This window comes from Bombus pascuorum, chromosome 14 (genome assembly GCF_905332965.1).
Source record: "Bombus pascuorum chromosome 14, iyBomPasc1.1, whole genome shotgun sequence".
NCBI lineage: Eukaryota > Metazoa > Arthropoda > Insecta > Hymenoptera > Apidae > Bombus > Bombus pascuorum.
Window position 1 is genome coordinate 5,370,562 of NC_083501.1, and position 25,258 is coordinate 5,395,819.

General features: G+C 39.4%; 1 protein-coding gene across 4 annotated transcripts in view; it reads left to right on the forward strand.

The window, feature by feature from the left end:
• The window catches only part of LOC132914090 (venom dipeptidyl peptidase 4), a 292,561-nt gene that overhangs the window by 6,440 nt on the left and 260,863 nt on the right, over nt 1-25,258 (forward strand). The window contains exon 1 of one of the 4 annotated variants that reach the window (XM_060972907.1): nt 18,388-18,546. The exons of the other annotated variants lie outside the window; for them this stretch is intronic. Within the exon in view, the coding sequence (XP_060828890.1) occupies nt 18,517-18,546 (30 nt within the window). The 5' untranslated portion in view covers nt 18,388-18,516. Of the gene's footprint in view, nt 1-18,387; nt 18,547-25,258 lie in introns of those variants that run through there. 4 annotated transcript variants of the gene reach the window in all.

Genomic DNA, 25,258 nt, shown 5'->3' on the forward strand with positions numbered 1-25,258 from the left:
TCATTTATAAAATAAACACATAACTATTCTAATATAAATTCCAAGGTTAAATTTAGTGTTCATACACTAGTATCTCGGCGATTAAGATCCGAAATTCTCAACAGCAAATTTCTATGAAGATAATGAAAAGATAAAACAGAGAGTTGATTTGTCTATGGAATATTGTAACAGTTACTGGCATTTTCGCTGTTCTATATATTTTTGAATATATAAATTGAAATTTCCCATGGACGCATAAAAATGCGCAGCCTTTTGCCTCGGCATATCGATATAATCCTAGAGGAGAATCTGAAATCAATGGAAGCCGCCAATGTTCCAACGATAGAAAAATTTAATTAGCAAAGATCGGCGCAAAGACATTGAAAAAGGGGTGGCGGTAATAAAAAGGGGAATGCAAGGACAATGGCAAAGGGGATTACGGCAATCAGAAGTAGCGATGCAAGGACACCAAAAGGAGGACAAATTTCAATAAGGGGAAGGCGATAAAAAAAAAAAAGAAAGGAATTTCCGCGATAAAACGAAAGGAGGCAGGAACGTTTCAGTAATAAAAAAAAAAAAATTCACTGCAAGGTATCAAAAATGAAAGAAACAGAGATATCGAAATTTCAGGGTAATAAAAGGGGGAAAGGAGTCGCGCAAGGACGCTATGGGTGGAATTGAAAGTGATAAAGAGAGAAACAGCAGCGCGGTGATTCGAGGAAAGAAAATAGAAGAAAGTGATTAAAAATGCACACCGGCGGAAATATCAAAGGTACTTGGTACAAGTTCCAGCGTAGAAAGAGAGGGAAACGTTGAAACGACTTTACATGAAAATAAAATTCATATTCGTAGAATATTCGAGGATTTTACCAAATATCAGGAAGAAATCAAAAAATAGCAATTTCAAATACGACGGATAAAAGTTGAATTAGAAACTGGGAGGATGTGAAAACCTAGACACGTAAATAGCTAATAATGGCAGTTAGTTTATATACGTACACTTGTATACGCTTTGCGCACAGTTACGTGCAGAAATTAGGTCTAATTCTAATGTAAGCGGGCGTAAACTATAAACGTAACGTGGGAAACTTCACAGCGGAAGCACGAAACCGGTGCATCGTAAGTTTGTATCTTCCTGCCGATCCGTTACAAACATGTCTAACTTGGCCCGTTGATAATTCAAAAAGTTGATAACCGATAGCCTGCGCTCCCATCAAGGTATAATATTGCGAAGCGTTATGGTGCATCCGCAACGATGCTTCTGGTTCTCTCCCATCAACGAAGATAGAAAAAGAAGGATAAAACGCTATTGCTTCCTTATCGGACGTTGCTTTCGTTTCTTTTCTTTTTTTTTTTTTTTTAGTCGAGAGAAGAAACTAAATACGAAAGAGTAAAAAAATTGTGTAAGGTCGTTGAAACCGCAGTACTTTCTACGCGTTTTATCGCTTCTTATCTCTTTTACTCTTTAGTTCGTAACGCGAGGATAACAATGTTTGTATTCGATGAAAATAAATAGCTGGGTCGCTTTGTTTCTCCTTTCGAAAGATATTAGAAGAACGTCGCGTGGAACGAAGAAACGACTGTATCCGTTACGAAATCATCGTCTTCGCGTGGAACGTTTGGAAATTGCGATGGAAAAATGAAAATTCAATTCTTCTTTTGCCATTTACGTTTGAACAGACAGCAGAGATTCGATACAAAATTGCAAACAAAGTCTAAGGTCAAATCACAGTATCCTCTGAAGATAATTTGCAAACATCGAAACGAGTCGCACGACGTTTGTATGAGTTGACCTAGTGTTCGCCATCGTAAGAAACAATAATAAAAGAAAAAGGGAAAATAAAAGCGAAAACTGAGAAGGTCAGAGACAGACAACGACGAAACAATAACGTAAAAGAAGAAAAGAAAAAAAAGGAAACAAAAGAAGAGGAGAAGGTACAAAGTCCTTGGTTTTAGAGTTCATCGGGGATTAACTAACTTTTCATCCGGTTTCTAGGGTAAACTAATTTCGAGGACGTGAAACGAGTCGCTGTTCATCATATAAACGCGAACTGTGCGACAGCGAACGGTCGAGCCACGAATCCGAGGACAGTCTGTCCAGCTGTTTAACTGTAAACAGGCCGATTTAACCTGACCCAACCTATCCTACAAATCCTTATTAGAGCGACACTTGGCTAATTGCGTACCAGTTCTATTGTGCAAGAGGTCCGTACGGCGCGAAGTGCTCTCGAACTGTTACGAGGTTCGGATAAAGCGATAACGAATGGCTCGGAATACTGTTTGTCCTTTAATGAAAACTCCTGCTGTTTGGAAAACAGAGCCGTTACCGTCGTTCCCTGGTGATCATAATTACGCGTTCACGGATTCGTTTTACGTCTCGTGGAAGTGGAGCTATTTTTAACCGGGTCGTCCATAACGCGGTAAAGTCGAAGAACGAAACGATTTCATGGTAACGTTAATCATTCCGTTTCTCTGGGAATTCCTACGGCTACGCAAATATTCTTTGCCCTTGCCGGAACGTGAACTCCTAAGATTCTCACGGTTGGAAATTTTTACGGACGACGAAATTCTTTGGATTACCAGTGCTTTCACGTGGAATATTTGCAAATTATCTTTGCAAGAAATAACCTGGTTACCCGGATGATCTTGGATTTTGCCGAGTTTCCCTGCTCAATCGTTTCCAACTTATTGTTCCCATGTTTCTCGACGGAGGATTAAACGACAGGGTAAAGGAACGCGAAACGAACAGGTAACACAGTTGTCACATACTTTTATTACAACTTTGATGAAATCACTTGGAGACGTTTCGTATAATACGTGCGATACATTCGGAGAAATGTTTCGCGATAAATGTCCAAGTAGGTTCACGAGCTACCGACGGTGTACGTTGCGAGTTTGTTGTTTAAGTAAATTCGCTTATCACGTTAAAAGCCTTTTCGATCGGCTCTTCGTTTTACAAAGGCACAAAGTAGATTGGTTGGGTGATGGTCAGCCGCAACAATGATTTAGCTCCGTTGTATTATTAGGAGTACACTTAACGGAGGAAGGCGACAGCTAGAAAAATGGATACGGAAATTGCGACCGCAATAGCAAGCAAAGATCGTGCTTTGAAAACTCGAGAAATTTCGATGCGTTTCGTCTTACTTTCCGGTTAATTCAACGGCAACCAGGTCACCGGTTAACCGTGGCCTGTGAATCCGGCATTAAAATATGTACGGAGTTCCGTAAAACTCGACTGATTATGAAAAGAAATTTCCATTGTAAATTCTGTTTATCTTAACTTGCGAGTTATTCCACTTACGTTGCCTCGTTACGTTGGGACACAAGCTGCGGAGATTATCTCTCCTCCGGTTCTCCTCGACCTTTCGTTTCTTTCATTCTCTGTGTGTCTTTTTCACAATCATCCCACGATATATAGATGTAACGAATAAATATGTATGAAAATTTCAACAATTTCCCCTTGACTTTTCATCGCGCCGATAACAACCATGTTTATTATATGACGAATACTTTTCGGTAAACTTCGCTTCTATTGAAATATACGGAGACTCGGTTCTCTTCGTAGATCTTTGTAGCTTCTTTTTAAGATACTTTGCAAATAATCAATAATTGAAAGTAAGCATCGCGCTATCGATGAAAGTAGATATCGAGCATCTCTTTGTTCCGTGTTCTCTCGGTTTCTTCACGAGATATCCATCTGCTCTTTCGCAGACGATCAAACGTTCAATTTCAACGAAATTAGTTGTAAATCCGATGTACAGCGAGATTTGCAAGTTAACGAATGTAACATCGTTGGAAGAAGAAGAGCGAGGTGGAAGATTTCGCATGCCAACAGAGATAACTGTTACGAAATCCAAAAGTTTTGGAAATTTTCGTGGAAGGAAATTGGAAGGAAATGCAGAAGGAATTTCTGAGAGGGAATTTTGGACGACTGACATCGAGCAAGAAGTGCTAAATGTTTTTGCTCGTAGAGAGGCGAGTCGGCATGGAATAGTCGGTAACAAAGCTGTCATCAACCGAGCAAGTTGAAATCTTGGCATTTCGAGCCATTTTGAAGTTAACTCGTGTCACGAGCAGACTTTGTACTTTCATCTTCCTTGAGTTTAACATCTTGTGTAGTTGCACGGGCTGACTTACGGTATGGGCTTGCCCGTATATCTCGCTATAACTCTAGCCAGAGTCGAAAAGAGAGGGCAACACGAGAGACAGCCTATTTACCGAGCCGTCTATCGTCGGCAAATATTCGGAATATCCGGCTTCGATCGTTGAATTTCCGTCCTCTTGGGCTGCGATCTAAAGAAATCGAAAAACATTACAGCTTGTTACTCGCAACAGTCTCCGCGTTACGCGCAACATGTAACAGATTCAAAGAGAGAACGAGAGCAGCTTTGTGCCGGAAAATATCCGGTTGCGATTGTTGAATTTTCTTGCACAACGATTGCAAGAAACTAAGAAACGTTATCGCTTGTTACTTGCGACGGTGTCCACGTTGTGTGTAAAATGCAACAGTCTCAAAGAGAGAACGACAGCAGTTTTGCGCCGGAAAATATTCCGCTCCGATCGTTGAATTTTCTTGCACAACGACTCGACTCGAGGAAACTAAGAAACGCTATCGTTTGTTACTTGCAATAGTAAAATCGTTGTATGTAAAATACAACTGTTTGAAAGACAGAACGTAGAGAGGAATTTTTTACCGGGAAATATTCGCCTCCGGTCGTTGAATTTTCTCGGAGAACGATTCATAGAAATTAAGAAACTGCTTTATTTGCGATAGTCATATATAATAATATAATAGACGCAATGCAATGTAATATAACGTGACAGATTCAAAGAGAGAAAGGAAGAGTTTCGTGCCGCAGATATTCGATTTCGATCGTCGAATCTTCTCGCAGAAATATTGGAAGAAATTTAGAAATATTGCTGCTCGTTGCTTGCAACTGTTTCACCTTGTGTGTAAAATCTAATAGATTCAAAGGGAAGAAAGGAGGAGCTTTGTTTCGGAAAACGAGTTTCACGGAAACGAAATCTCGTCAAGGACAATTAGAAAGTGACGGAAGTGGAAAGCAGGAAACTGGAAGAACACCGATGGATGGAAGTTCACAGGGGACGAAGTCAGCAGTACCAATAACGCTTGCAGGGAGTCTCTGCTTGAAATTGAACGTCTCGCTGCCGAATGTGTCTTACATAAAGGGCCATGTGTATACGTGTGTGGTGTGCATCCGTGCATGCACCTACTTCTACTGGGTGATCTATTTGCTTTTAATGTTTCGTCTGGTTTCAGTATTGTCGTTAATACTGGACGTTCGAAAAACAGAAAATTCTTCGCGACGTTGGGTTTTAATATCGCGTACCTTTCGTTCTTAATGAAATTTCGAAATTTGTTCTCAACTACGAAGTGACCTGTGTAGCCTCCTTTAACCATTTGCTTACCAAGCATCTTCGCTAAATAACTTTCCGTTATGGCGGATGGCCAATACTCAGCAGGAGATCTATGTCTCCGATGTGCCAAATAATTCAAACACTGATCGATAGCTCGTCGATAACCTTCTTGGGCAGAAGAGGTTTGTTATGAACAAGCAAATACGCATGCCAAATATTTCTGCTTCGAACGATACAATGATAAGTTTGTCTGTAGGACTTCGTAGCCTCCTGGGGTTCGCAGTCCGCAGAGTAAGAACCGCTGAATTGGCGTACGAAACACCACAGGGTATGGCTTAAAAAATATATCTTAAAATTCCGTAAAAAAAAACGAGCATGAGAAAAATTCTTCTCGCCATTGCGTACACGCTGCTTGAAACAGCGTAACTTTTTTCCCATCGAGAAATTTTTCCATGCAACATCAAGCAAAACTGGATATTTAACTGTGCTGTTTCTCACGACTCACCCTATATATCCATATATGCGAGCATGTACGCGGGCCAGTATATTTCTTCGAATTTTGGTGTTCGTCCAAATTGGATCTCGCGTATTTAGTGGAACGACCATGGTTCCGGAAGGAATTCGTAGGTACGCGGCGAGCACCTACACGCAGATAACGGGTGTACGTACTTCTAGAATGGGGCTACAATAACCGCGAAAACGAATGGCGATGCTGGTGTTTTCTTCTTGCCAGCGTGCCTCCTTCTTCTTCTCCTTTTTCTTTCTAGGCATCCAGCCGAGTGCTTTCGACCGACCATCTTTTCCACTGGTGATCTCTGTCCAGCCACAAAGTAATTCCGAGTTATTCGGTGTATTCCATCGAATTACGCCTTCGCCACACTTTCTTGTAATAATCCGGTCGAATCGCTTTTGTTGCTGGAACGTCAGCCAAGTAATTTCCGAAGGAACGGGGCGGCAAGAAAAAGGGATGGGCGGACGACGTTGACGAAGGTCCATGGGATGGAGAGGCTGTTATCGCGAATACCATTCAGCGGTGCAAATGATTATGTTTCCGCGGATCCATCTGTTCTAGGATTGAGTTTGCAGAATTTCTTTTTCAACCTGTTTGCCGAGTTTATCGGTTGCTCCGAGCACAACCGCGTTTATTATTCGAATATAGCGCATTTTTAAATTGCGCCACTATTTGGTTCGACTTGTTCGGGACGAGGTTTACCGACTTAGAGGAATCGTCTATTTTCGTTTATTTCGAACGTAGAGGTTTTTTTAACAGTATCCTTAGCAGGCTCGGTCAAACGACCGGTTTCGAAGCTTCGTTGTTATTTCTTTTGTCCTTCTGACCTAGTATAGATTCTTCTATCAACAAAAATTGGAAAATTGATTAGTCGGATAATACAATAGAACGAGTTAGCGTTAAACGTAACAGCATATCGAAGTTGTACTTTCGATTTGCATTTGGTTCGATCTGTGTCTTGACAGATTTTCACAGAATCTTTTCTCGTACTTCCCTAGGTTCGAATGATTTTTTATAAAATAGCAGAATGAAAATTTAGCTTTCATTCGTTGATATAAATTTCATACTTGTCTATACGTATTTACAAGGCATATAATATCGAATTTATTATACACCACCTTGTAAATATATACCAAAAGGATAAATAGATATATTCCAAGGTATATTAACAATATACCTATATAACCTATATAACAATATATACTATTATATATACTATTATATAACGTTATATACCTATATAACAATATACCTATATACCCATAACAATCGTGGAACGTCTATCGTTAAATTACGCCGTGTACTTAAAACACATCTACAATCTTCCTCTCCCAATTAACCCGCGACTTGATGCATCCGCCGTGAAATACCTAAGCTTAGACTTAGGCTTACGGAGCAGCATGTTCTTTGGTGTACCAAGTCTCGCAACCTGATTCTGCGATCCAAAGACCAAGCACAAAGGGAAAATGTATTCATAGAGGAGGCTCGCTATGATCACGCGAATGCTGAAAAGGCGGTTGTCACAGCGTTAAGTTGATTCGTACGATATTGGAAACCGATGGGAAAAAATATATTTGCACGTTTCTTTGTACGGCCGACCTAATTCTACGTCCAATTCGCGATACGAGAAGAAGAGGGAGCAGACCATGGAACAGAGTTGCATCGCCGGTCACCAATACTTTGTTATTTGTTCACTCTTCGCTGCATGTGTTCCGACTATGGATTATTTCGAAAATAAAATCCTTTGACAGCAATCTTTGTCCCTTTTCAAAGCTTATCGGACGCGCCGACTAATCAACTGATATTATTCTTCGTATCCTTTATGTTACGACCGTTCGCGGAGAGATGCGGTCGCGAGGAAAACGCGTCAGCGAGAAGCGTAAATTCTCGCTACGATTCGGTTAATCGACGCCGCGAAATAGCCGTTCCCCTTGTTTCGGTTAAGATCGCACAGTAATATTAGCGTCACAAGATATTTGGATATACGTACAATTAATGTGTTACAGAGAAATTCTACTCGACTTTACGATGTCTCTCGATGAATTCGTTGGATTAAGCGACTTTATTCGTCAGAGCTCTCGATGTATGTAGTTATACCTTACAAACTGATTGATATACGGATAGAATCGTAGTACTTTCGTCCAGTCGCGGGGAAACGCGTTCGCTTTGAGACGCGTCAACGGGAGTCATAAATTCCGATGTACGATGTACGAATCGACACCGCGAGTAGGGCGATCCCCTGATTTCAGTTACGATAATATGCATGGTTGTGTTTGAATAACTGTAGTCTACAGTTATCTAGTATATATTTATTTAACACCGTTAACAACACGTGGAACGTACAGATATTAATTTTAGATCTTAACCGAGGGTTGAGATGTTAGCGCGTTATAGCCCGAGATTCTGACTGATTGTCTGCTCTACTGCTCTTACTGAGGAAAACTCGGTAAGGGTGTGTTCTTCTGAAGTAAGGACGCGGATTCGCTGTTTACTCTTTTGGGTAGAATAGTGAGGGTAACGATCTGCGATGCCCATTGGCCAATGTTAATAAACACAATATGAGGAGAAAGTCTCCTGCACATTTGGCTCATGGGTGTCCTTGTCCTTGGCCTGACCATAAGGGATGTCGCGCGGACCATCTCACGCGACGTAGAGAAATTCTACCCGACTTTACGATGTCTCTCGATGAATTCGTTGGATTAAGCGACTTTATTCGTCAGAGCTCTCGATGTATGTTGTTATACCTTACAAACTGATTGATTTAGGAGTAGATTGGTTCGACTTGTTGATTGCTTGGATGATGAGAACAAACTGACTTGAAAGTGACGATGCTGTGTCGGAGGAGAGCTAAGGAAGGGTGTGTCTAACGCATGGGAATCATCGGATTTGTTGTTGACATGTTTTTGCCGGAAAAGTGAGCGTAATAGATATTGTTTCTATTGGCTACTAAAATTGTTGATCGACTAGGGAGGGTCTTAACCACCCTTGAAGGAAAGCTGGGAGTAGGAAGCATCGCTCGTGTGCAAAATTAACTTTCACGAGATTTCCAGACGGGAACCAGAAACCTTAGAAACGCTTTCGTGAAAAAGCCTTTGTTTGATATGAAGGACTGTCGCTAGTGTTTTCTCAGATTTAAGGTTAATCCGCGAGCGTCTTGAGGGATACGCAATAAGGATGTGCAGACATCTGGCTGCCATACGTCCGCGATGTGAGGTCCGGTTCAGATAGAGAGTCGGCCGACGTAACACTTTATGCGATCGCTTCTGCTCTTCGATTTCTAAATTAATTCGCTTCTCTTTGGCCAATTGCTAAACGCCGGATTAATCATCAGCCGTGAAAACGATTGTTATACGAATAAAAGAGGATCGTCCGACGATATCGGTCTTTCTTTTTTTCTTTTGAGTCGTGGCCGAAATAACCATAGTCAGGCTAAAAGCTCGCGATATGCTTTCAGAGATTCAGACTCGGCATCTTTCGCGGTAGCACTCGCCGTATCATAAAACTCGGGCCCACTTCACCCTGGAGACCCTCGTTTAACTTTCCATAGACCCGCTGAGCAATTCGAACTTAATAAAGAACGTAACAACTTTTGGCTCAGCTTGAAAGTGAAAGTGGATGACTACAGTGGTAGTATAGAGACAAAAGAAAAAGAAAAGAAAAGAGAAAAAACTAAGAGAAAGGATGGGATTATATGCGATTATATGCGATCGTAGATTATATCCACTAGCTGAACTATGTTATCCTATTTAGTCGAAGTATTCCACTTTAGTTTTGAAACTGTAGAAAATTGAAGTTTTATCATTCTCTTTGTTTTATCTTTATTTTTTGGTCATTGAAAATCGCACGGTATGGGGAATTAATGGTACAGAAGCGAAACACGCCGAGGCCGAGTTAGCTTTGAGCCACGTTGGCGAAATTGCATTGTCGTTTGCAAGGTTAGAAGACGATAAATTCCTGGCGAGCTTGTTGCTGCTTCTTTCTTTCACGTCCGGTGAAAAGCAGCGTCGAGGAAAAATGGCTTCTTGCCTGTAACATGACGTAAAAGAGCAACTTAATCTCATAATATCCGCGACGGACCCGGCCGGGAATTAATCTTGTAAGTAATTAGCGACCCTCGAGGCGAAACGGCCAATGAAACCGCCTCTGAACAGATTATCAATAAATGTGGAATCCGATTGTTCATGAAAAATCCCCAAGTTCAACGTGAAATGGAACGCACAAATTGCTCCGCTTTGATCGTGTTTTCCACTCGGTTAATTTTTCACATCTTTTTTCATCCATCCAAATTGAAGTACACGGCCCTACGATGTCAAAGATTATCATTTTCTAAATGGAACAGTCGGTGAAAATATCTCGGACATCGCATGAATATTTCGTTACTAGGATCATTCCAGGATTAGAATTATTTTAAACGATCTTTTGGATTTTTTTTTCACTAATATATCGTAAGTTGATATTGTTAAAATTTGAGAAATAATATATTATATTAATTTATATTTATATCGTATTAACGATATTGGACGATTAATATTCGTCGTATACGTAGCTATATATCAAGAGTTGAAAGTTCACGAAGCTTTTGTGTAAATTTTCAGATACGCACGTAGCAATTTATATTCAGTATTTTAATTTTTTCGTTATTAAACATATTTTATTCGCGATGAATAAGTAAATTGATCTCATTAAACGTGCTTGTTAATAACTACAGAGTTGCATAATTCGATATGAATTGATTTTAAAACCTATGTAGAGTAGCTGGTAAAAATATTTGCATATTTACTATAGAAAGTTGTCGTGTTGAAAATTACATGAAAATAGCAGGAAGCTTGATATCCAGATTAGTTGATCCTCTTTCGGTTCTACTCTGCTAAAACATTTCTCAAGTTTTCTCATTTTTTATCCGATCAGAAGAAAGTTTCCTTCTCTTATCGGCGTGTTTGCATACAGCAAGCGTATCTCTATTTCGATGTTTCTTTTTCGGTCGCACTGTCGCGTTCAATTTGGCGAGATCGGCGCGCGGAAACTCGTTTGCATTAAATCGGATAGAATCGAGCCGATAACATTTTGATTGAACGATTCGCGTGTAAACGAATCAAATTGAAACGGCGCGACGAACTTGAAGCAACGGCATAATCCGGCGCGAATAGAAGCAAATTTGGCATAAAGAATTTCATGAAAGTCCATCTGTCTGCCGTTTGAATTCTTCGCAACCGCCAGCCATTATCTCGCCTCTAATTACGTTCGCAAGCTGAACCAACATTCCAATGTTTTTAATTCGATAACGAATCCGTACATTTTTTCCAAATTTATACATTCCAGCTGAAAAATGCAGATTTGAAAAATACGAAAAGGTAGAATACCTTGAAGGTTCGAATTTAAAAGTTCATATTTGAAATTTAAACGACAAGTTCGTTAAAATTTAATAGCATTTTTTCTTCTGTCCGTCTCTCTGTCATCGGCCGATGAATATTTCGTTCGTTTTAACTAATCGACGCTTGTATTTCGCACTATTCGCGAGATACGTTTCATCGACAGCGCGCAGATTCATGGTTGCGAGAAATATCATGTTTTACCATGTTGAAGTCGTAGCTTGTTCATCGGAACGCAGGAGACCGGGTCATACGTTGCCGCGGATCGAATCCTACGAAATCAAACGAAAAGCTACTGGAATATTTTTTTACGCTCGAAGATAGCCACGAGCATACATTGCGCGTCCTCGTTGAAATCCTCGTTGAAAATTTCAACGTCGATAACCACTTTAATTAGCAGAGACGGCAGAGCGAAGGAAATAAATTCACGATAATAAAGTTAATTAGCAAATTTTCCACGTTTGAAAAATATGGTGCATTAAATTAGCGTAGATTCAAGATGGCTATCTTTGAAGATCGTTCTCGGTACGCGTGTACGTCTATAATCGTATTACGATCGACAGAAGAGAGAACGCTACGTGAAAAGGTACGTCGAAAGGGCAGAATAAAATTTGTCCGTACCGTGCGTCGTTTTGGATGAAATAAAATTTAGAAAATTGTTTGGTGCACGCGAATTTGGTTAATTGTCGAGTAGGTGCGAGCAAACAATCAGCGAAAGTAGTAAAGAAAAAAAATGTAGAATAACATTTTTTTTCGTTGGAAGCCTAATTTTCAAAGAAATTGAATTTTCCCAATTTATTTTGAACGAATACTCAAATTTTGTTCTACGCTTTTTACTGATTTTCGCACGTAGAATAACCTACTTATACGTAGGTTGATTAAATAAATCATTAGATTTAATTAACTAAATTAGACGTATTCAAGTACGTCGTACAAATGCTCCAACTCTATTCTCTCGAGAACGAAGCGTCGTATGGTAAGATGTTTCGCTTTATTTTCGATGCATTTTTCCACGTGAAATTGCCCACGCTGTCGATCGTTGCACGGTTTCAGACACCCTGTGTGTTGCCTCTCTTTACGGGGAGGAAAAAATTTCTATTTGCGTATGAAACAACCGAGGAAACGTTTGAAATCGGAGATGGCCCCGTTTCGACTCGATTTATTCGATTTTGTTAAGCGTAAACAGGGCCCTACAATCGCCTCATAAAGCTATTTTGCCTGTGCAAAATACACGAGTCGTCCGATCCTTTGTTACTTCGCTTCATTTCACGTCCATTCGACTCGATTACACGCGTGCACGGTCGCGATCCGTTATTTTAATGCAGAAGAAAGGAAAAAGGAAAAGTATAATTTCCGCCTCGTTTCAGCTTCGTGTTCAATTCGATTCTGTTAACAAGTGCAGGAATGTTCGAAAAGCTCGTACCGTTTTTTACTATACATTTGCATATAATAGCGAAACGTTGGCGCGGTACTGCTTTTATTTCGCTCACTATAGGAAACTAAGAACAAACGTTGAGAATTCGTGGACGAAGGAAGTTTCTACTTTTGGGAGATTTTCTTCAGCGATAATGCTGAATCGATGTATCATCGATACGCGAAATAAGAATTCGCACATATAGTAGAAATTCATTATGAGAATTCTAGTTATTAGAAAATATTACTGGACGTTTCTTTGCTGTGTTGGAAGCTAAGACTCGTTTAAAGTACATAGAAGAGAAACGAAATACTCTGGAAGGTTGTAAAAGCTATTCGAAAAGAGCTCGTTACCGAAGGAGACGAAAAATTATTTAACAAAAGGCGAGAAATTAAGAAATTCTAGTTAAATCTCTGTGGAATTTTCGCTATGAATTTCCCCTAACAACCTAATACACACTTTCCTCCTTTATATCTTCTATAACCTAAATGGAATTTCGAAAAATGAAATGACCAGGCGGAGTGAAAAAGGCATAGCAGGAGTTTGAAAAGCGCATCCTTTCACGGCAGCTTCGTTGCAAGCAAAATAGCAGAGTCGCAAAGTCGAAATTTCTCGCATAATTATTATACAACCGCGCGAGTCTCCTATGTTTCTAGTTATTTCAAACAGTTACCTTCACCACGTTACCTTTCAACGTCGATGATTTTATTTTATTTTGGTTATTTTATAATGTGTCCTTGCGGACATTTGGTAAAGTGTTATATCTTTTATGAGGTCTATTGGGTGTTTTCTTTTTATTCTCTTTGCGATATTTGTTGTGTTGCACGTTTCAGCTGCCAACTGGTTCGGGTGTGTTTCTATTCTTGTTCTGTTGCGAATCTGGTAATCTTCTCCTTGACCGTTGGTATTCCGAGGTCTTTCCTTATGTCCTCGTTTCTAACGCACCATGGGGTGTTTACTATTGGTCTAAGGATTTTGGCTTGTATTGTTACCGTCGACAATGCCGCGAAAAAGTGCATTTCGCGATTACTTGTTCATATTTAACAACTTGCATAGGAAATTTTTCAGCCGTGAAACGTTGGTCTGCGACCAGTGCATTAACAATATGTACCAAGCTATTAACATGTATTACACTGCGCGCGTACGTGTTTGTACAGAGCGCTTGTGTAACGATATGCAAGCGGTTGTTAATAGTTGTCGGATTTATCGTGGGTAAAACTGTTGTCATTGAAGGAGATTTTAAATGCGTTTGTTAAAAGCGGTACAAGCGGTAACAGTTTAGTTGCAAATACTCGGTGTATAACGTTCGCCGAAATCGTAGAGCCAGATTCGTTTGAAACATTCATTCCTGCGAAACGTGGCTGAAAAGTGGCAATCACGTAGCTTTTTACCCTATTGAAATATTTCTGTAAGTTGCTGAAAGGTCTCTATGTGTTTTTCTTTTCCTTTTTCTTTCTTTTCGCTCACTACTTCCTCCTCTTCTTCTCTTTTTTTTTTCTCTGCTAGTTACGTTCGCCATTACCCGCGTCCGTAATTTTCACGAAAAGCGGTGCCACGGTGATAAAACGCCTGGCGAAAAATACTTGACCGCGCGTACACCGCGAATACTTGTGCCCTCACCGACTTGAAACACGCGCGACATATCAAACACAAAGGAAAAATTGCGTCGTGTTGATTCGCGAGAACTGAGTTTTTTCAGACCGAGTAATTTTACCGAGCGCGAAACAATGCGAAGTCTATTTGCCGTCGGGACATCCGATAAAGTAATTTCGTTATCTTGTGTTTGAATTCATGCTCTCGAAACGGAGAACTTTGCCTGGAAAGAGTAAACAGCAGTGTCTTGACTGCTCGAGAATATTAATTACGTCGCACATTTTACTCTTAAACAGACAAGCTACGACGCGATAAAGATGATAAAATTGAAGCCATACACAGAGTGATCGATGAAAATATTCGTACGCTCGGTGTCGTACGTTTCTAATCAGTTTCGATGTTAATTCGTATTTCTAGCTTATGGATAATATTTGTATTAGATTTTGCATCGATTATCAGCAGCGTAAAGGAAAAGGAAATTTCCTATACGTCACGAGTGTTCAGTGTTAAGAAGATTTGTAGTAAAAATATCATTATTGCTCATTGGCGATTAGAATATTCGTATGATATAACTCGTGTGAGTTTTATTTTTCCGTTTATAAAAAGCATCACGAAAGTTTAAATGTATCGTATATAGAAGCTTAGAGATATCTATTCTATCCTGGACAAGATTTTATTTCATATTGATTAGAATCAATTTAATAGAAACTCTAAGAAATGGAGATTAAACAACAACTCTGTTCCAAGAATTCTAGAACCGACAATTCATATCAACCTGTAACGAACGTAGCAAGTTAATCATTAAGAATGTGCATTGTACGATGTGTACGTTACTTGGACTAAATACACGCTGTTTTGAAGAAACTACGCGCAGTTGAACTTTTATTCGGAAAAACGTTTCTTGCGCAGTAGCGTAATATACGTAATATCTCTTTGAAGATTGTTTTTATTCCCGTTGGGGAAACGTTGCTCCTCGAACAGAAAATTACAACACAGGTACTTATTACGTTTTTCCACTTTTTAACAGCGTTGGTCCATACATTTCCTTAATCTACGCGCGAAATAAAAATTCCACTTACCGCGTGCGCGTCGCAGCTCATTTGGAGTAGCTACAATTTCCGCGCGATTTAACGTTTCATTATACATTTTAATTGCGCGTTTCACCGGCGTTTGCATCGCCGCCATTGTCACGTGTGTGGCCGATGCCTCGTGAAAACAGGACCTTCTATCGGCAGAAATGTAGCAACAATGGCAACCGCATGGGTAAACGCACTCGCTGCGAAAATGGAACAATGATCCGTGAAACGTTGGGCCGGAACTGGTCTGTAACGTCCATTCTACCGGCTCTGGCACGATTTCGGGTCGCCGTGCGAAATTCACGGGGCGAAATCGACAAGATTCGACCAGAGCAGTTGCATGTTGCATATGGGATATCCAGGCGCGATGATTTCGCGCCAAGAAATTTAAAAAATACACACCGCGGTATGCGGTGTACAAAAATTGTCCTAATGATTATTCGATATTGATCTTACTATTTGACGTTAAAATAATCCTGTGATTAAGTACATCATGTAAGCGTACATCAAACTACGTGGAAATCTAATCGCAAATAATATTTTGCAAAATTAGCTTGCTCGCACGTTAGAGCCGTGACACGTTCTTGCTCGTTGATACTTGTTGAGCAGTGTTTGTTACTCCTTAAATATGGGGAATCTGAGAATCTCGTCATTTAAACACTCTGCTGCTCACATCCCCAGCAATTTAAACGGTATGGTCCAAATCAACCTGCGATTGTAATTCTTCTGTGTGGAACAGTTATTATATCGCAGTGCTATCTAATGTATTTCTGCTACAAACTGCTGCATGGGACACTCATTATTTTTTGTCCAATCAAGATTTCATAATAATGAAAATACATGAAAATCTAATCGCAATTAATATTTTGCAAAAGCAGCTTGCTCGTTCGTTACAGCCGTTACACGTTCGTGCTCGAAGATTCTTGTTGAGCAATGTTTGTTACTCCTTAAATATGAGGAATCTGAGAATCTTGTCATTTAAACCAGACACATTGAAAATCTGAGAAAAGATACGTATAATTCTAATGTCTAATTAAAGAATTTCCCTCCTTTTTTGCGAAGAACAATTTAGAAAATATGGCTGAAACGAACCTGTAATTATAATTCTTCTGTGTCGAACAGTTATTTTATCGCAGTGCTACCTAATGTATTTCTGCTACAAACTGCTGCACGGGACACTCATTATTTTTTGTCCAATCAAGATTTCAGTATAATGAAAATACATGAAAATCTAATCGCAATTAATATTTTGCAAAAGCAGCTTGCTCGTTCGTTACAGCCGTTACACGTTCGTGCTCGAAGATTCTTGTTGAGCAATGTTTGTTACTCCTTAAATATGGGGAATCTGAGAATCTTGTCATTTAAACCAGACATATTGAAAATCTGAGAAAAGATACGTATAATTCTAATGTCTAATTAAAGAATTTCCCTCCTTTTTTGCGAAGAACAATTTAGAAAATATGGCTGAAACGAACCTGTAATTATAATTCTTCTGTGTCGAACAGTTATTTTATCGCAGTGCTACCTAATGTATTTCTGCTACAAACTGCTGCACGGGACACTCATTATTTTTTGTCCAATCAAGATTTCAGTATAATGAAAATACATGAAAATCTAATCGCAAATAATATTTTGCAAAAGCAGCTTGCTCGTTCGTTACAGCCGTTACACGTTCGTGCTCGAAGATTCTTGTTGAGCAATGTTTGTTACTCCTTAAATATGGGGAATCTGAGAATCTTGTCATTTAAACCAGATATATCGAAGATCTGAGAAAAGATACGTATAATTCTAATGTCTAATTAAAGAATTTCCCTCCTTTTTTGCGAAGAACAATTTAGAAAATATGGCTGAAACGATCCTGTAATTATAATTCTTTTGCGTCAAAAAGTTATTATATCGCAGTGCTATCTAATGTATTTCTGCTACAAACTGCTGCATGGGACACTCATTATTTTTTGTCCAATCAAGATTTCAGTATAATGAAAATACATGAAAATCTAATCGCAAATAATATTTTGCAAAAGCAGCTTGCTCGTTCGTTACAGCCGTTACACGTTCGTGCTCGAAGATTCTTGTTGAGCAATGTTTGTTACTCCTTAAATATGGGAAATCTGAGAATCTTGTCATTTAAACCGTACGCCCAACATGCTCTATAGCAATTTAATCGCATTACTATGTAATGTATTTCTACTACAAATTGCTACACTGGATGCTCCTTATTTTTTTTAATCAAATCCATTCGTAATTGCGACTTGATATCGAGTTTCAGGAAAACTGCATATTATATGTCTCAAATCAGTGACGCGCTGTGAAACGCGAAAACGTGAGGCCGCGTTGCGAACGTAACCTGCGAATTTTGATTTTGGTGTCGAATCGAAATCGAGATTTTTCTTCTCATTTAGGTGTAGTTCGGTTAAATGTGCTTAAAAGGCACCGTGTGGTTTGAAATCTTCTTGTCCGATACGACCCCCTAATTTCTAGATTTCTCTTTGATATTTCGCTCATTTCTCCAAATATATTGTAACATTAGAAAAATACAGTTGGGCAGAAAATGAGTACCGAGTACCTGGAATATCGGACTATAATTCTTTAGGTACCTAAATTCTCGTATTTAATTGTACCTCAAGGTATCTAAATTTTTGTATAATTTTATTGTTATCTATCTAAATCGCCAAATATTAAATTCCAACATATTCAAAATCTCAGATACGTGAGTTCTCATACCATGAATTCTTAGGGTTGTAATTTTTAATATCCCTAGGTATCTCTAAACAGAAATTTTCAACCAAAACTGTCACGCAACGTTTCGTTCTACGAGCTCTGCTGCAATTTCGTATAAAATTATTGCAAATGCAAGTAAAATCACGCGAGTAAATCGACGAGACTAAACCAGCGCAGTTGCTCGTTGCACATGGTGAAACTTCTCCTTTCTACGGGATCTAAGCGCGACGATTTGCCGCGGCGAAGAAAACCGAGTACGGCCGAACTCTGTCGAACTGGCACTCGCGTGAGAAAGACTGAGAAAGAAGGAGTCGCGCGACGTACGGACGTGCGATCGTACGCGCGTGTTCGATTGCCAGATTTTTCCTTCCGAAGCAACCGATCTCCATCGATATCCATTCAGTGAATCCTATTTAAGTGATACGAGAGGGCTGTATCGAGTTGGATTAACCAGGGACACATCGAACCGCTTAGATGCCGTTTCCAGTTCGTTACCTCCGACACGTGAGCGTTCACTTTTTCTTACTTTCTAAGAAAATGCCGCGTTATTCCTCAGCTATCAGTCAAATTCACCTTTTCTCGCCGATACGAGGCTAGTTCCGTGTTGCTCGATCGACTTAATAGAACGAGGTTATCTGCGTTCTTCTGCATCTACTTATTTGCCAAATCGGTCAACTCTACGAAACAGAAAGCAGAGAAAATTAATGACATTGTGCGAGACAAGCGTCAAAGTGCTTTGACGTTAAAATGAAAAAAGTCTCGACAAATGGAGGTATCGCGTCTTAGCGTGTGAACGGCTCGTACGATGAACCGGAGACACGTTCCTCTGATTTTGTCAGACTTTTTACGAACGTTTACAAAGAAAAGTAGGCATTTCCCTCAATGCTCGATTAACGATTTCGTAAGTCAGGCATTTTTCATCAGGCTGCTATTTGGCCTAATTAAGCGAGCGTAATTTAAAACGATTTTCATCCAGATGTTCGTGTATATTAGCAAATACGGGACGATTGTTTAATTCCAGGGAGGTTCCTGGGAATTTTATCGCGTCATTAGAATGGTAGTTGTACGCGTTATAATTTCGTGGAGAATTTCGCGATTGCTTTCGTATGCCAGGGAATTTCGTATCGCGTCGTCGTAGCGCACGCGCGGTCGCTTACTTTTTTCGCTAAATAAATCGGACAATCACAAGCAACGAGACAGGAAAAATTGCATATTGATATATCACAAGTAAACGATATACGTATTTTTCCTCCAAGCAGATAAATATAGTTCGTTCCTGCAAGTCGTTATTGGTTTTAATTAGGTTTTTAATCCGTTAGGAATGTCGAAGTTACACGGACAAGTTAGTCTCGGGCGAAGTTGGTGTTGAAAATTCCTTTTTCCTTTTCTTTTTGTCTTTTAAGTTTACCAACGACGAATCACGAATGAAAGCAATTCGACGTTACGCGCAATGTCGATGAGAGTTGTATACCGTTGCAGGAATTATTGGACGAATCATTTGAGAAGGCAGTCGTGAGATGCAAAGCTGTAAACAGTAAAAAATCACTTTGATCTTGCTCGAACTTTGTTTGAGTACGAATACGTTTCGCCAAACGATTCGGATTGCTTTCACATCTTTCTTTTTTCGTTTTTTTCTTTTTTTTTTTTTTTTTTTAGAACGGCGATCGTTATTGAGTATCGATTCGTCGTACTAAAACCTTTTACTCATTCCCAGCTGGCGTAAACATCCTCTATTTTCAATTTTCTATTTCGTTTCTCGTTACTGCTTATTAATATTTTATGATTTCTCGTTAATCGAGAAGCTCACGATAAATCGAGAACATCGCCGAATTTTTCAGTCTCGTAAACAACAATACATTTCATTAGTCAGAAGTTAAATTCGTAACGTGGCCTTTTTAGTCTCTTTTATTGATTACAGTATCTTTATTTTCATCCGTACCGAGAGTGTCATTGACGATATCAAAGTATTATTTTGTTTACTTTCGGAGAAAGATCAACGTGGACAAGGATTACTTTCGTTACGAGATGTTCCATTTTTAATAATACTACAAAACGTGCTATCTCACGGATTGATCCGTTGCCATTTCCTTATTCCGTGTAAGAATCGCGTAATTTTATCCTGTAACAACTACCACGGGCTTAAATTACTCTCTAACTACTGTGCGCTTCAAGTGACGTCAAAAGCCGCAGGACAGAGCTATGTATATTCCGTGAAACACCGGCTTCAACCTCTTAGATTAATTAGGTAGCTTAATTTTTCATTTCACGTGAAATCTCGTCCAATTTGCGCGAGTTATTCGAAAGTTGAACGGACGAAGAGATAAAATCGCCGGAGGATTAAAAATCCTTTGAAATAATCGGCAGCTTAAGTTCTCCGCGTTATCCGGAATTTCATTTAGCTTGTTAGGATCATTTTCGACTAATATACCTGCGAAACTTTATATCCACGATCCTTATCTGTCGACTGTTTATTCCTCCAATGATTAACGATCGATCCTTTCGTTTAATTAGAAACCTCGAAACTCTGGTAAACGCGTGTATAAAACAATGTACAGAACCGTCTACGAGTATTTGGACGCTCAAAACTTTATATTATACCGTTTCGCGTTAACTGCCGTTGCTATCGATATCTACTAGCCGTATATGTTTGCCATTAATAACGTCAGAAGTGAAAATTGGATGAAAGAATTCCGCTCGAAATACATTTTACGTTATTTGCAACGATACAGACGCGTTCATTTTTGGTGGATTTGTAGTAACAGTATACGTGAATCTCATCAAAATATACGAATTAACGACGAAAGAGTAATTACGAGCAACACTAATCACCTTCTTGGCGGCAATTAACCTAAGAAACCTAGAAACCTAAATTAAAAAACCTATCGATAATGTATTTTATTACTTGCTATATATCTATATATATATATCGTTATATGCAACTTACAAGTTAAATATCACCGATTATATCAACACCGGAAGTTTCCGTCTTAATCTTTCCTGTAATCGTCTTATCATGTTCCTTCGTAGCATCGTCGGTGAAACTTCGAATTGTTTTCAACGATAACACGCGCTCGATATGTAAAAGCTTGCTATGGCAAGTGTTGGAAGTGTTTCGCGGGCCACTGTACGTACACGTCCGGTTAATAAATAATTGCTCGATCAGCCAGTGCTTTTCATACCCTTGACACCGAATCCGATAAAACGATTACATGGAAACAAGTCGTAAACGCGAACGAGGGGGAAAATACACGTTACGTGAAACATTCGCATTCCTGCGAGACCGCGTTGCAAACTCAATTGATAATGACGCCATGGGATACGCGTCTCCGGATAGACAACGGTTTTCACGCTGTTCGCAATTCGATTTTCCGATTCTATGAGAAAAGAAAACATCGTGGAACCCTCGTGTGTCTCGTTTGCATGTAACACCGAAGCATATCGAACGAAAAGTTGCAGCATTTCGTGCATCGTTTCCGTTTTGAAATTGGTTTGGTTTGCGAATCTACGCAATTACATATCGAGTTGCGTTGGTTTCGCTAAATGCTGGAATATCGGTTTTTCGTGAAATTGCCGGTGCTTCGATTGTCCGAAATTAGAGTCGAACGAAGAAGCTGTACAGCTAATCACACGGAATAATGCGATATACAAAGCGAATTATCGAAACCAAAATATGTAACGATGTTGTGGATCGAGTTCGGTTAATTACAGGCCGATATTTATGATAGGTACTTTGGTTGGCCAGATATATTTTCGAAAAACGGGTATTATATCTCGTGAGCACTGGTGGGAACAAGTTCAATATGTATTCATGAATCCAAAGTTATTTCCAATACGAAAGTTTCGCTTCGTGGAAGCCGTTTGATAGTCGTAAGAGATCATGTTCCGTTCTCTGTATTTAATTTATTTTACATAAGCAGATCCGAAAATGGGACCTGTAGGAAAATGGCATATAGAATTCTGCTGTGTACTTTGACATTTCCGAACATGGAATCGAAAGATAAGGCATTGTATATTATACACATTATGTATGATATACGTACGTTTCAATTTTCTTCGAGTTTGACGTTCTACATAAAAAGCTGTGACACCGTGAAAATGAGAAATCACATCGTTAACGATCCTTTCGTATCTTCCTCGAATTTAAAAAATTTTTCTACCATAGAAAATGATTCGAAGATTCCTTGCAATGTTCGTAAGCAGTGGACAACTCCTTCAATTTGCATTTTATCTGATTTTCATTTCAATTGGAAGAGTAGCTGCTGTGGAAAAAATCTTTTTCTAACAATTATCCTGTCATATCTGCTCGAACTTGCGACATTTTCTATCGATAAAAAAGTACGATTCAATTAAGAGCGATTCAATGAACTAGAGTAACATTTAATCGCAAAGTGGAGTACTTTTATTGCACGATTATGCAACGACATTGGAAAACCAACGGGGTATCATAGTTGCACCTGGAACCGGTCCCGTTCGTCAGGGTCGAATTTACGGATTGGGCAATACTTGCATGTGAAAGTCGTCAAGGTTGAGATGCGAACACTGCCTTTAGAACGACGACGATGCATCGAGCTACGGTACTGTTGCAATCTATTCTTCCATTGTTCCTCGATGCTATCTGTACAGGAAAGAAAAAGAAAAATGTAAAAGGAAGACCACGCTGATATTAGAAGCATGCAATTTCTGTCCCATTCGTGGCTCACACGTACCAGTCTCGTGAGTTAACTCACGCGGCTTAATGACACTTTAATCGACGACTGCACGTAGCGTGCTATTATTTCAGTCACCTACGCTTCAACGTTTTAAAATACAATTTTGAACTTTGCATAGAACGATCGAACTATATAACGAAACCCCGTTGCTTTTTAAAGTAGAAAGAACGAGAAAATGTCGCGAAGTTTGGACGCAGAAAAGCGTGTCAAAAACGCAGAAATTATTCGTACAATCCTAATGGTGGCGTTATTTGATCGTTACGTTGGTTTAATTCAATTAATACTAATCTGCGTATGCTAATCAATGTTACTGCTATATCCGAAATATGATAGGAAGATGGTCGAAATCAAATTACGAAAATCCAAATCCGATATCAATATCAAAGATAATTTTGACGTAGCATTGGTGAAAAACCTATTGAATTTCGTAATTGCTGTCTCATTTCGCAAGAGACTGACTCGTCACGTTTCTCACCTGTAGCATTCCATCATTTACCATGTTTGATGTTCACTTTATAATTTTATAATGTCACGGCTGATTGGCATCGAATCTCCTTTGCAAGATCGTCGTAGCAGGAACAGAATTTAATAATATGCAAAGTCATTCTTAGCGTGTCTTTATTGGATCGAATAATCGTTCATCGCGGATCCAGTCTGATGACTAGAGCGTCCTAATTATTCGTAGTCATCGATAGCGAGTAGAGGTCGTGTTATTATATGTATTTAATGAGTAATTAATGCAGCAGTGTAATATACCAAAAGATATATTCGTGTATAATTATCGTATGTTCAGGATTATGTATTAATTTGTAATACCATATTTTCCATATTGAAACGCTTACGGCGATGATCGAACGATGAAACCTATTTTACCTGAAAGCAAAATCCACTACCTTCTGCTTCTTTTTTCTCCTATTACTTTCTTTTCTTTTTTTACTCGTTGAAACGTGTATTTGCTGGAACGCGCGTCAATTTAGAAATTTCGACAGACTTCCGTTGAAATAAACGATCGATTTATCGTGACTGGGCCGTATTCAAAACCAATTACTAATCGAGCACCGTGAACATTTGCACCGGGAACTTCCACAATGCTGCCGGTTGAATGACCTGGTTCGCATCGGTGTGAAAGAGGTATTAATCTCCGAAGGGTGAGCACATCTCCTCGCATCTTCGTTCGCTTGGCTGGCTTTCACTGGGAGATAGGCATAGGCACTTAATTGCATCCTTTCTCTTCGCGATGTTGAATACCGAAGCACCTACTTACCTGTTCTTCGTACGCCAGTTCCACGACGATAGGTGCGTTCCTGTATCAATGCCGTCTGACCTTTTCAACTCGGCGTCTCAATGGTGAAATTGCACGTACCAACTTGCCCTACCTTTGTAACGGTATCCGTAGAAATAGGATCCCGGTGAAATCCGTATCGTAATGATTTTTGCGTCTGTTTACAACCCTTTCACATCCGACGTTGCGTACAGACAATATCGCACTTTAACGAGTCGTCGAGTATCCGAGTCATAAACGCATTTGTTTTTCGGTAACACTGGTCTTCAGTTTCAACGTACTGTGCTTTTCCTTGTGAAAATATCAGAGGAATCGTGCTTTTGTGTTATTTTATTATTTTCTTAGTAATCGATAAAAAGACGTTCTTCTCGGAGTTCAGAAAAGGCCAGTTTCTCCGGAAAGGCGAGATAGTTTAGTTTCTTAGAAAGTCAAGTTCATTAGTATCTATGTATATTTGTTTCTAGATACATGAGTTGTCTGGTAACCAAATTGTCATATCTAAATTTCCCGAGTACCTGAGTTTCCCATACCCAACTTTCCGAGTACCCGAGAATGCGGCAATTTTCCGAGTACCTGAATTTCGAACGCACCTGATCTTCGGATAACCGAATTTTCAAGCAGGTACTTTAATTCTCGGTTACATTCCTAGACAAATGAATTTTTCTTCAGGATTTTTATTCGGTCGCCCGAAAAATTTCTTTCGTTTTATGAGGAAATAATAGGTGCACAACATCTTCCGTTTCATATCATTTTGTTCTATCAAAGTAAGGATCACAAGGTTCGACAAATTAGGTTTCGTGTTTGTATAAAGATGCGTCGTTGTAAAAGACGTGTCTGTAAAAGAAGGACACCTTCGGACAAACTAATAACCTTCGAAATGTTGAATTCTAGAGTATTTACTTAAAATCTCAGGTACCTGAGTCGATACGCGCCGAATTTTTACTGTTGACACACTGCAATAGTAGGTTGGCGACTAAATTCATAAATGTTTGGTCAATACCGGTTTCCAGTATAGTTCGTACACCGAGTTTTCCATTAATTCTGCACAATTTGCCTGGAAATAAAATTCGCTAAAACGATCCGTTTTATTTACTTCCGGCCGATCACGCGATACGTTTCGAAACGCAAACTCTAGGAACCTTGAGAACAGTTAAAATCGTTCGAATTAAAAGAGACCGCCGTATTAAAACGCAGCTCGTTCCCGCTAATATTTTTATATAATTGG